Consider the following 12567-nt stretch of genomic DNA (forward strand, 5'->3'; position numbering starts at 1 on the left):
TAAGGCTGTTGGCAATTTCCTATATGTGGGTTTGGGTTTTTTTTGCTTTTGTTGTCCCCGCCACCCCCACCCCCCGAATATACAGATATAATGAACTAGCAACAGCCCCCTGCTGTGAAAGTCATTTGACGTGGGTCAGAAGTAAATTCTTTGAAGACGGAAGTTGTTTTGATCCTGGGAGAAGAAACGAACAGTTGCAAGTATGGCAGTGGAAAGATTTTTTTTAAAAAAAACCGTCCATTTTGAAGGTTACCACGTTAAGCCAGCTTCCCTAGATTTCCTGTTTAGCACAGACGATACCGTATTTTTTGCTCTATAAGACTCACTTTTTCCCTCCTAAAAAGTAAGGGGAAATGTGTGTGCATCTTATGGAGCGAATGCAGGCTGCGCAGCTATCCCAGAATCCAGAACAGCAAGAGGGATTGCTGCTTTCACTGCACAGCGATCCCTCTTGCTGTTCTGGCTTCTGAGATTCAGAATATTTTTTTTCTTGTTTTCCTCCTCCAAAAACTAGGTGCGTCTTGTGGTCTGGTGCATCTTATAGAGCGGAAAATACGGTAACTGCTGGAAGTTTGGGTGCAACTCAGCTTGCAGAAAGGGGTTTGCATGGGGCTTAAGGGGCCTGCAGATTCCCAGACTATTCTTGCTCTTTCAACCTCTGTGCTGACTTCTTTCTATCCTTTGAAATTTAGACTAAGACCAGAGTCCTTTCCAATTCTACAATTATTTGATTCTATCCTGTTTGCAAGGTCCTCCTTCTCCTCCTCACACTTTCTCACGAGGGTAATCTAGCCCAATCCCCCTGCAATGAAGGAATATTTTGCCCAAGGTGGGGCTTGAACCCGTGGCCCTGATATTAAGTCTCATCCTCTACCGACTGGGTCTTTTCATCATAGAAGGGACGACTGCTACCGGAGGGGTGGGGCTGGCCGCCTGCTCAGGCTGGTTGATGGGCAATTTCAAAATTCCTCCTCCATTTTTTTCTGGCTCTTTATCTTTATCCTTCGTGCTGAATTCTCCATCCCCAGCCTTTGTGTTGGCAACGGACAGAATCTCATATTCGGAGCAACCTAGGCAGCTGCCTTGAACTATCCAACCATTCCTCCAGCTGGGCCAGTACTGTCTGCACTGACTGGCAGCAGCTCTTGAGGGTTTCAGGCAGGGAGTCACCAGCAATTGAACCAGGGACCATCTGCATGTAAGGCTGATGCTCTGTCACCAAGCAGAGGTTGCAATGTGCAACGAAGACTCTTTCTCTGCAATGGAAGGACCTTGCAGCCAACTCTCCAGGACAGCAAACACTCTTCGGTGCCTTCTTAGCAGAGCTGTCCAAATCTGCTACTCTCTGAAGGGATTGTCTGCTCCACCCCATCCCTGAATAATGATTATTTTAAGAACTTCCATTTCCTGGTATTTTTTTTTTTTAATAGAATCAGTGTTTGTTTTCATTTCGAAATATCCATTGTTTTTACTTCCAGCCAGCACACAGGGATTCGTCAGAGTTGCTTGCCATTGGGCCAAGTCCTTTTCCTGATCCGTCACCTGGTGCCCCCAAACCCTCCCAGATTTGTTTCTCGGTTTTAACATTTCGGAGCCTTGGGGAAAGCTAGGTGGGAAGCAAAGACCTTGGTGGACCGCCTTGCGCGACCTGACATTCTGCACGTCTAAAACCGAAGGTTGGCTTCGGTCACGGAAACCAGGAAGACTTGCCAGCTGTGGCCAGCACCTGTTGGAACGGGTAGGGTGGAAGGCAGGAAGGCCAAGAGTAGGTGGAGTCAGAGCCACAGATGGGTGGAGCCCAGTGGCGGAGGAAGGGGGTGCGGGGGGTGCAGTCTGCCCTGGGTGTTATCACTGAGGGGGGTGACAAAATTGAGGGTTTTTTTTAAAAAAAAAATGGGCTCAAAAAACTTTTTAGGAGTGACATGGTGGCTTCGGTGCCTGCAGGTTCAGTGCTTCCTAAAATGGTAGCGTGGGACTTGTGTCTGCTTACTGCTACTCCCTCAGCCGCCCTACAGCTGAGGGGGAGGCGGAGGCGGGGCTCCAAGCATCAGAGGCTCGTCCCACCCTCATGGGCAGCTCGCCCCACCCCTGGCTGCAGGACACACCCCCACACCAGGCACCCAAGCGGCTAGCTACGCCGCTGGCGGAGCCAACGGATTCTAGTTGTGTCTCCATCCTCCCTGCTGAATTCTACAAGGCAGCACTGAGTCTAAGGAGGAAGGAGCTGGCTGCCAGACCATCCCCTGAGAGGTTGTGAGTATGGAGGCAGCCAGGCGGGAACTGGCTGAGGTTGGTGGGGCAGTTCTCCCCATTGCTCTAGTGGATCAGCCTCTATTGGCTAATAGAGAGCCAGTGTGGTGTAGTGGTTAAGAGACTCGTAACCTGGTGAACCGGGTTCGCTTCCCCGCTCCTCCACATGCAGCTGCTGGGTGACCTTGGGCTACTCACACTTCTTTGGAGTCTCTCAGCCCCACTCACCTCACAGAGTGTTTGTTGTGGAGGAGGAAGGGAGAATGTTAGCCGCTTTGAGACTCCTTCGGGTAGTGATAACTCTTCTTCTTCATCTACATCCTGGTGTTATTGCATCCCTGGCAAAATGGGGCAGCCCAAAGGCTTGCCAGTGGGGGCTGCACAGCTCCCAAGTACCCCTGAAAAAAGGGACAGCCCATTTTTTCCAAGCCAGATCGCAGCAGCAGTTTTGGGTATCACAGCCTTGCTCTCTGCACGCCGTGCTTTTGCCTCCAAAAAAAGAACTTTTGGGGGGGTTGTGATTTTTCACAGCACCCAAAAATGTGCTTTTTGGGGGTCACTGTACAAGATTTTCCTGGGGAAAGTGTCTTTTCGGGTTGAAAAAGTGCCGCACGGGTCACATAACTCGCCTGGGAGTGCATCCTGGAAGTCACACATTCCCATTTTGGGTTTGGAAAAGTTGGACGGTATGAGAGTGGCTGAGGGCAGAAAGGGCAGCCCATATTTGCCCATCAGCGTGTGCACACATGCGTGCAGAGAGCAGAGAGCTTTGCGTATGCATTGCAACTTGCGTACTTTGCAGCCCTGCATGGTTGCTTGGTGTTGTTGTCACTGCCATCAGTGAGCCTCTTGTATATATTGCAGCTGCTGCACAGTGTACAGTGGTGCCCCGTAAGACGAATGCCTCGCAAGACGAAAAACTCGCTAGACGAAAGGGTTTTCCGTTTTTCGAGGTGCTTCGCAAGATGAACTTCCCTATGGGCTTGCTTCGCAAGACGAAAACGTCTTGCGGGTTTGCTTCCTTTTTCTTAAAGCCATTAATACCTGGGGAATCCGCGCTCTGCAAGACGAAAAAATCGCAAGACAAAGCAACTCGCGGAACGAATTAATTTCGTCTTGCGAGGCACCACTGTAGAGGGAAGTGAGGGGCAGATGGGGCTTGTCAACCTGGGAAAGTAGCTCATCTAGGAGAAGGAAAACTCTGATCCTAAACCTCCGCTGCCCTGCGGGGTATCTTCAGGAGAAGAAAAGGCTAAGGTGTGAACCCTACAAAAAACTGGAGTGGAATCCCTAAGGCAGTTGGATGGTGCCTTGTACGCCTCCTTTCAGCAGCTCCTGCAGCCAAGCTGGTACCAAACATCTTGCTCTGCTCTTCTTTGCAAGACCAAGAGCCAGGGTCTTGTCATCTGCACAGCCCAGGAGCTCCATACGCACTGCCGTGGCTTGCTCCCCGGAGAGGTCACTTTGAAGCTGCTAACTTAGCCGTTTGACTTCATCCCCAGAGGCGCACTCCATTGTCTCTTGAGAAAGGCGTACGCCAGCAACAAAAAACATAGGTTTAGGAGCATCAGGTCCCACAGGCCGATGCAAGTGTCTAGACTTAATACAACTCAAGGCTATTTTTCATCTTCTTCTTTGAAATACAAAACTGTAATTGTTTTAATTCAGACCATGGGACAACTTTGTAATTATAGACCATGGGTTTCCCTCTCTGTATGTTTTATTTCTGCCTTAGTAAATATCCTATATTCCTTACTGGCGATTGTGACAACTTACCCTTTTTTTAAAAAAAGTGTTCGTTCATTCCCCCCCCCCAAAAAAACTTGTTTGTTGTTGTTAAAATTCAATACAAAATATTGGGGAGGGGGAAGAAAGGTGATTACTATATCAAAGCTAATAATAATAATAATGTCTCAGCCAGCTGCTGTGACCTGCCCAGTTGTGATTGGGAAGAAAGAGATAGTTTTAGCTTGCAGAGGAAAAAGGAGGCAGGGGATGAAGACCCCTTTTTATGCTCCCTCTTGCTCCCTCTGGCCTGTATCTCACAGGGCCAAGTATCTGCCTGCATCTGCATGGGCAGGTCAATGAAAAAATGCTGGGAACACGGCATGGCAGAGCTGGCAAAGGGAACAATGTGGCACAAGTGGAAATTCTGGGGAAGAAGGGGCAAAGCAACATCTATAGTGGTGTGCCTGTATGGACTTGCAAAGACAGCAGCTTTCTGTAGTTTTGCAAGTGTGAGATGCATATGCACAGCTGGGCAGATTTTAATGTGGCTGTAAGCAGATCCAAGAAGGGTAGCTATGTCTCCCCATTTGCCATCAGCGGTTGATCCAGGAAAGGTCGTCGTCGTCTTCTTCTTCTTCTTCTTCTTCTTCTTCTTCTTCTTCTTCTTCTTCTTCTCCTCCTCCTCCTCCTCCTCCTCCTCCTCCTCCTCCTCCTCCTCCTCTTCTTCCTCCTCTTCTTCTTCTTCCTCTTCTTCTTCATTAATTGTGTGTAGCACTCTACATCTGAAGATCACAGACACATTTCCTTCATTCTGTGCAGGTATTTTATTTTCAGTATAAACAGGACTTCATTTTTGCATTTATGCACACACACAGAGAGAGAGAGAGAGATAGAGAGAGAGAATGCAAAGGCTCCTGTTTCCAAGAAGGAGGGGGGGAGGTGTTCTGATCTCTCCACCACTTTTGATTGTTCTCTGAGATGAGGGGGGGGGGGGGAGGAAGACCAGGACATTCCCGGATCAAATCAGAAATCGGGGTAGCTTCTGTAATTCCGGGACTGTCCCTGGAAAACTGGGACACTAATAAATTGGAATGATGTGTGGATAGCCTGGTAGAAACCCCCCAATGTTGCATCAGTCACATTTTGCAGGATACACCTGTAAAAAGTAAAAGAATACAGGCCAGGTATTTGTTCCCTCCACTGCTGACCTGTCGAGGGGGTTGTCTCTTTGGCCTCCCCTCTTCCAGTTTCCGGGAAGCAGACCGGAAGTCGCCAAAGGCTTTGCCATCAGGAATGGAGAATGACCGAGTCTTCAACGACTTGTGGGAGAAGACTGACTCAGCCTCTGTCGCAAGCAAGCCCTCTTCGGACAAGGACCCGGTAGGTGCTGAAAAGGAGGGCAACGAGGGCGGAAGTGGGCCTCGTCTCTTCTCACACAGGGGCAAAGTAGAAGCATAGCCTTTGAGACATGAGGTTCATTGGCAGCTAACACCCTTGTCGGGTTCCCTAGCCCTACCATTAGGCAGAGTGAGGTGATTGCCTCGGGTGCCATATCCTGGGAGGTGCTGGTGTCCTTCAGCTCTTCCTCCTGAGCGTCCTGACTATACTCTTCTGTTGGGAAAGAGAGCTTGCCCTCCACCTTTATAACCACCCTGCTGATCTCCCTCAGTGGCAGTGCAGCACTTCATTGGCAGGATTTGCTACTTGCTGAATAGGGGTATGCGCGCGCCATTTTGCCTCAGGCAGCAAAATATACTGGGCCATTGATAGGAACAAAAATAATGGTTTTGTTTTGTTGTTTATTAAGTCAAAGAATGAAATATCTAAAGGATTCCATGACAACCCACCAAGGGTTCTTTTTCCTTGCCTTCAGATTTTTGGCCACTTTTTGCCATCACATGGCCAAAGTAGGCTCCAACAGGGCTAGGAACTTGACCTCTAAAACAATTCTCAGAGATTCCAAGAAGGGCCCATCGTGCTTAAAAGCTCCTTAAAAGCCTTGACTGTTTAAGAGTGCTTCCGGAAGTGGCAGAGAGATATTTCTAAATTTGTCTGGCAGGGCAAAAAGCCCAGAATCAAGTTTAAGATATTAACAGATGCTAAAGAAAGAGGGGGCTTTGCCCTGCCAGACTTAAGGTTGTACTATGAAGCCGCAGCTTTTCTGCTGGCTAAAAGACTGGCTACTTCTCGAAGGCACTGACGTACTGGACCTGGAAGGTTTTAACAATGCTTTTGGTTGGCATGCATACTTATGGTATGACAAGGTTAAGATCAATAAGGCCTTTAAGAACCATATTGTCAGGAAAGCAGTATTTAATGTCTGGACAAAATACAAAGACTTATTGGAAAACAAAACTCCAAGGTGGCTTTCACCTCTGGAAGCTAAGGCCCGAAAAAGACCCAATATGGAGGCCAAATGGCCAAAATATTGGGAAATATTAGAAAAAGATGGAGACAATTGGAAATTGCAGAGTTTGGAGAAAATGAAGGACAAAGTGAGAGACTGGTTACATTATGCTCAGATTAAAGAAGTTTTTAAAAATGACAAAAAGTTAGGGTTCCAGGTGGAGAAATCGAAGTTAGAAACAGAATTGTTAGAACCAAAGACTAAGGTACTATCTAGAATGTATAACTTGCTGTTAAAATGGAACACACAAGACGAAATGGTTAAATCGGCTATGATAAAGTGGGCACAGGACATTGGGTATAACATTATGTTCGAGGACTGGGAAAGGTTATGGACCATTGGGCTGAACTTCACTGCATGTAATGCTCTGAAGGAAAATGTAATGAAAATGATATATAGATGGTACATGACCCCAGTTAAACTTGCCAAAATATACCATTCGTCTGATAATAAATGTTGGAAATGTAAAGAAAATGAAGGAACATTCTTTCACCTCTGGTGGACATGCCCTAAGGTGAAGGCTTTCTGGGAAATGATATATAATGAGCTGAAAAAGGTATTTAAGTATACCTTCCCTAAGAAACCAGAGGTCTTCCTTCTGGGCATTGTCGGCCAGAAGGTGTTAAAGAGGGACCGAACATTCTTTATGTATGCAACAACGGCAGCAAGGATACTCATCGCAAAAAACTGGAAAACTCAAGATCTACCCACACTGGAAGAGTGGCAGATGCAGCTGATGGACTACATGCAATTAGCCGAGATGACTGGCAGAATCCGAGACCTGGGAGAAGAGAGGATTGAGGAAGACTGGAAGAAATTTAAGATGTATTTACAAAAACATAATTTGGTTGAATGTTAAGAAGGATGCTAGATTATAAAAAATTGGCCACCACTAAATTAGATTTTGAATTTGATGATAAGTGAGATTAAAGAAAAAATAAATTTTATGGAGAATTGTTAGATTATACTTGATTGAGTGGATATAAGATCGTAAACAAGTTGATAATTTGCTTGGGAAAATCTTTTAATGATGTAAATGGGAGCGGGAGACGCGAGGGAGTCCAAAGAAGTGATGAAACTACGTTGTGATAGAAGTAAGATTGTTTATTATTGATGCATTTGTATTTAAAAACTCTAATAAATATTTATATAAAATAAATAAAATAAAAGCCTTGACTGTTTAAAGTGGTACGATACTGCATTAAATGTATAGTGCAGACGGGAGTTAAGTTTCTCAGTTTTTCCAATCTTAAATTCAGTCCTCCACATTTCTTCAGCAACTTGCATTTAAAAAACAAAACACCTCATCCCAAACAATCTGCATTGCAGTGCATTTTTCTGCTAGTAAACACATTTTGTAGGCAGCTTTGACTAATTTGCAAGCAATTTTCTCCAACATAATGTGTGTGTATGTGTGATGTTCTCATTAATGTGTGCAGGTTTATGCAGATTTCTCCCTAACAAATGCATTTTTGTACACCATGTTTGGTTGGAGAACTGCATTGCAAAATTTGGCGAAGTCCAGCTTTCGAAGGACAACTGTGTTTCAGTTTGCGGATTGCAAATTAGTTAATTTCCCATTAAAATACAAGTCAGATCAAATTTCCCCTCGTCGCTGCTTACGACAGCATCTGGAGACCCAGAGGTTCCCAGTCCCTGAAGCAGGCAAACCTTTGATCTGATCCAGCAGGACTCTCCTAATAAACGCTTGCCGTGATCTGAGCAATGCTATCACATTCCAGTTGTCACACCCGCCAGTACAAAGCTTCTTATTTCGTGTCAGGAGGAATTTGAGCTGCAAGGAGAGCAGGCGGAGGTGGAAGGGGGGGAGAAGCAGGACTTTGTTTGACCCTGCCTGTCCCCTCAAGGTGGCCTCATGTTCTTCCTATAGGCTTGAGAATGAGTTTCCCAGGCCCTTCCCTGTCGTGAGTTCCTGCTTAGGAACAGAGCTCTTAAAGAAGCAGGACGCCATTTCCAAGGGAGGCTTCTTGCAGATATCTCCTGGCCGGACGATGCCTTGTAACTGTAAGGCTGTCGTCATGCCGAAGTTCGTGTGGCTGCCAGTAGGGGGCCACGGCAACTCCAGATGTAGTGATAGACAAGCAGGCTGGCAAGCAAGCCAGCAGGTGGCCAGTGGTCCAGGTGGGTAGTTAGGTGCTAGGAGGCACTTCAGTTTGCAAAGTGCTCTCTGAAGCACTTCCCAACCCTGCTTGCTGGTTTGATGGGCTATGAGGTGAGGGGAGATTTAGGCCTGCTGTGAAATGGGTAGGTGAGGGAGTGGATAAGATGCAAAGAGAGGAGAGGTTGGTGAGCTGTAACCCGCCCATCCGACTGGGTTGACCCAGCCACTCTGGGCGGCTTCCAGAAGATAGGTAAAGGTAAAGGGACCCCTGAGCATTAGGTCCAGTCGTGGCCGACTCTGGGGTTGCGGCGCTCATCTCGTTTTATTGGCCGAGGGAGCCGGCGTACAGTCATGTGGCCAGCATGACTAAGCCGCTTCTGGCAAACCAGAGCAGCGCACGGAAACGCTGTTTACCTTCCCGCTGGAACGGTACCTATTAATCTACTTGCACTTTGACGTGCTTTCGAACTGCTAGGTTGGCAGGAGCAGGGACCGAGCAACAGGAGCTCACCCCGTCGCGGGGATTCAAACCGCCCACCTTCTGATCAGCAAGTCCTAGGCTCTGTGGTTTAACCCACAGCGCCACCCGCGTCCCTTCCAGCAGATATAAAAGCATAATAAAACATCAAACATTTAAAACTTCCCTATATGGGGCTATCTTCAGATGTCTTCTAAAATTCAGATAGTTTATTTCCTTGACACCAGATGGGAGGGTGTTCCACAGGGAGGGCGCCACTACCGAGAAAGCCCTCTGCCTTGTTCCCCTTTTTGCAGTGAGGGAACCACCAGAAGGCCCTCAGTATCTGGGCCGAACAATGGAATAATAATAATAATAGTTTTAGAAATGTGGAGGACTGAGGACTGGGACAACGAGAAGCTGAGAGAAGTCACATTTGATAGATTCTCCCCTCCCTAGTGATAGATAGCTAGATAGATAATTCATTACAGTCGGAGACCAGCTTATAAAACACACTTGGGGGTACAATCCTAGAAGGAAAACAAACATTTAAAACAATGTACAACAATAAATCTAAAATTTATAAATGTGATAAGCGTATAGACACTTAAAACTTTAAGATAAGCTACCGCAGAAAGTCCTTAGTGAATTCCTTGGCATTTCCAGGTAGTGCCGGGAGAGGCACCCTGTCTAAAATCCTAGAGAGATGCTGCCAGTCAGTGTAGACGCCATTGGGCTGGATGCTCTAAGGCAGCTTCCTAGGTTCCTTTTGCAAAAGAACCTCAGCTGCTTCCCAAGCCAAGGCTGGCTGGTGTTTCCTCCTTCCTGACAACTTCGTGTTGTGCAAACAGTGTTTGATGGATGGCGTGGAAAAGCTTTGTGTGGTCTCCTCCCACCCCCCTGCCTCAGCTCTGCCCTTGTTTCCTTTTGTGGGCTGTTTCTGGGCTTTCCCTGCCAACTTAGTGTCCTTATTGTATGCAGGATCATGATGGATTAGCTTCTATTGTTACCACGTAAGCACAAAGCGCAGCGGCAGCAGCAGCAGTATCCCCTGTGGCCAGAGCTGGAACAGCATTCTGGCAGCAGGTTTAGAATTCAAGTTAAGCTTCCCGACTTCAAAATCCTCAGGACGGAACCGCTTCTCCCAACAGCGTCAATTTTCCCAGGACAGTGGCAGGGGGAAGCTTCAAAACCTTAACTGCATTCTGCTTTCCTGATCCTGTTTCCTAACCACAGATATTTTCAGGGCACTCCATAACTATTTTTAAAGTTTATTTTTTTTAAAAAAAAAAGTTGGGAGATGCAACCTGGGCTGTCCTGCTTCATGGCATCTCAGCCTTTGAAGAAATATGTTGATTTCTATGCATAATAAATCTGCTAATTATTTGCAGTGTGGCAAGGCTCTTTGGTGCAGCAGACCTATGTGGTTAAAAAAATATTTTGACTTGGGAAATGTTTAGCTCTGTCATCTACACCTTCCTCTTTTGAATTCTTCCTTTTAACGTCGTCTTTTTACTTGCCACGTCCCAGTGGCAGGCAGGGCCATGGGCAAAAGTGAGCAGGGCAAAGGATGTAATGGGTGCACCCTTGTAAGGTAAAGGTAAAGGGACCCCTAACCGTTAGGACCAGTCATGGACAACTCTGGGGTCATGTGGCCACCATGACTAAGCCGCTTCTGGCGAACCAGAGCAGCGCATGGAAACGCCATTTAACTTCCCGCCGGAGCGCTATCTATTTATCTACTTGCACTTTGACGTGCTTTCAAACTGCTAGGTTGGCAGGAGCAAGGACCGAGCAACGGGAGCTCACCCCGTCACGGGGATTCGAACCGCTGACCTTCTGATCAGCAAGTCCTAGGCTCTGTGGTTTAACCCACAGCGCCACCCACGTCCTTGCACCCTTGTAGAGTAGGCTAATTTCTACACACGCTCTCAAACACCCATATCTCTCCTCCATCCAGGAAAACTAAAGGCGTTATCAGAGTTGAAGGACACAAGGCAGCCTGGCCAGAAACACCCAAGGAAGGTGTGAAGCTAGGCTGGTGAGGGTGTGGTTTAGAGAGAAGGGGAGTGGCCTGGGAAGAGTTCCAAGGGCATTTTAGAGAGGCTTGTATGGTCAAACGAAAGCACGACTCCAAAACCAAGCATTTGTAGTATGAAAAGCTATGGGATTTTCACAGGAAGTTTTCAGGACTTGCACAGGTTGGAAGTGAAGCGGTATGTCTGCCCCCAAACCTTTGCAGGCAGAAATGTTACAATATCAGGTATAACTCTCTCAATACAATAGTGAGTGCAAATCATCGTAAATGCACAATAAAGTTGGGTCCAGAGAGAGAGAGAGAGGTTGTGCTGTATGGGAAAGTATAGAACCGTATGGAAAGCCCCTTAGTGTTCTAGGCAATGTCAGCTGAGCAAGACTGAATCTCTCATGCCTTCTCTTTCAGTGGCTGGGATTTCTCGCTGCTAAGCTCTATAAAACTCTCTGTTGCAGGCTTAGTTTCTCTCCACGTTGAGGGCTGCTAAAATCCTTCCCTCCCCTTAAGCCGCTATTAAGCTCCTCCTCTGCCTGGATACGCAGGCTGTTTCTTTTCCATCCTCCTTTAACCATGTCGTTCCACAGAACTCCTCTGGCTCCCAGATCCAAGGTCTCCATTCTCCACTCCTAGGGTTGGCCGACCACAAATGTTCAGCTTTGTGGGGGGAAAAATAAGCCTCCCTCCAGGATTTTTTTCAAACTCTCATCATTCTTTCTTTAAATGAAGCAGAGATTACAAAAGCTTTCGGCTTCCTTACCCTGAGGATAGTTCCTTCCAGGTTGCCTCACTGAGGACTAGAAGGCTTGCTGCTGCAACAAAATGAAACGAACAACCTGCATGGCTTCTAATCCCAAATTTCAGAATTTGAGAGTGGTCCTAGGCCTATGTATGTTTGTAGACCAGGGGAAGGGAAACCCTGAGGGCCAAATGTGGCCCTCCAAATCTCTCTGTCTAGCCCTTCTCAGGACAAACATACCCCTAAATCTCCCTGAGTGCTTTAGTCAGGCTGGGAAGCATCCTTGAACTCTGAAAATGCCTCTTGCTACTGTATGTAAGGTAAAATTTACATTTGTTGCTCTGCCCACTTTTGCCTCTGGCCCCGCCCACTATTTGCATGTGGCCCCAGAAGTCTGCGCAGAAGGGGCCACAGCCCTTTGGTTGAGAAAGCTTCCCTTTCCCCTGAAGTCTTTTTTTTAAAAAAAAGTTTTTAAAAAGTTGTATTTAATTTGCTCAATTTGTTATGGATTTGTTAAAATTTTGGAAAATCAATTAAAAAAATGTTTTTAAGGTAGTAACCTACCTTGCAGGACTGTTGTGAAGATGAAGCATGGAAAAGGTTTGTACATGTTTAAACTGCTAGTTTTCCCTTGTGATGGTTTCAGTCACAGTTTTTTGTTTATATTTTGCAAGTCAGCATCTCTTGTTCTCTTGTTTCTCATGACTGTACTCTCTCCAACTACCTGTTTGCATCTCATTGCAAATATCCATATAACCAGCTATATTATTTCTCCTTGTGAATGTAATATTCCATTGCCAGCCTTAGTCTGGTTCGGTTTTCATGTGTTTGT

At 46.6% G+C, this 12567-nt stretch overlaps 1 protein-coding gene across 5 annotated transcripts in view; it reads left to right on the forward strand.

Moving 5' to 3' along the window:
• Positions 1-12567, forward strand: part of NOS1 (nitric oxide synthase 1) — a gene marked incomplete at its 3' end in the record, with an annotated part of 183658 nt that overhangs the window by 124577 nt on the left and 46514 nt on the right. For 4 of the 5 annotated variants that reach the window (XM_081841709.1, XM_081841710.1, XM_081841708.1 and 1 more), the window contains exon 3: positions 5226-5358. In XM_081841709.1, the coding sequence (XP_081697835.1) occupies positions 5226-5358 (133 nt within the window). Of the gene's footprint in view, positions 1-4697; positions 4798-5225; positions 5359-12567 lie in introns of those variants that run through there. The other variant, XM_081841712.1, reaches the window with a different exon arrangement.

The sequence above is a fragment of the Podarcis erhardii genome (assembly GCF_964252035.2).
Source record: "Podarcis erhardii genome assembly, chromosome: 15".
Lineage (NCBI taxonomy): Eukaryota > Metazoa > Chordata > Lepidosauria > Squamata > Lacertidae > Podarcis > Podarcis erhardii.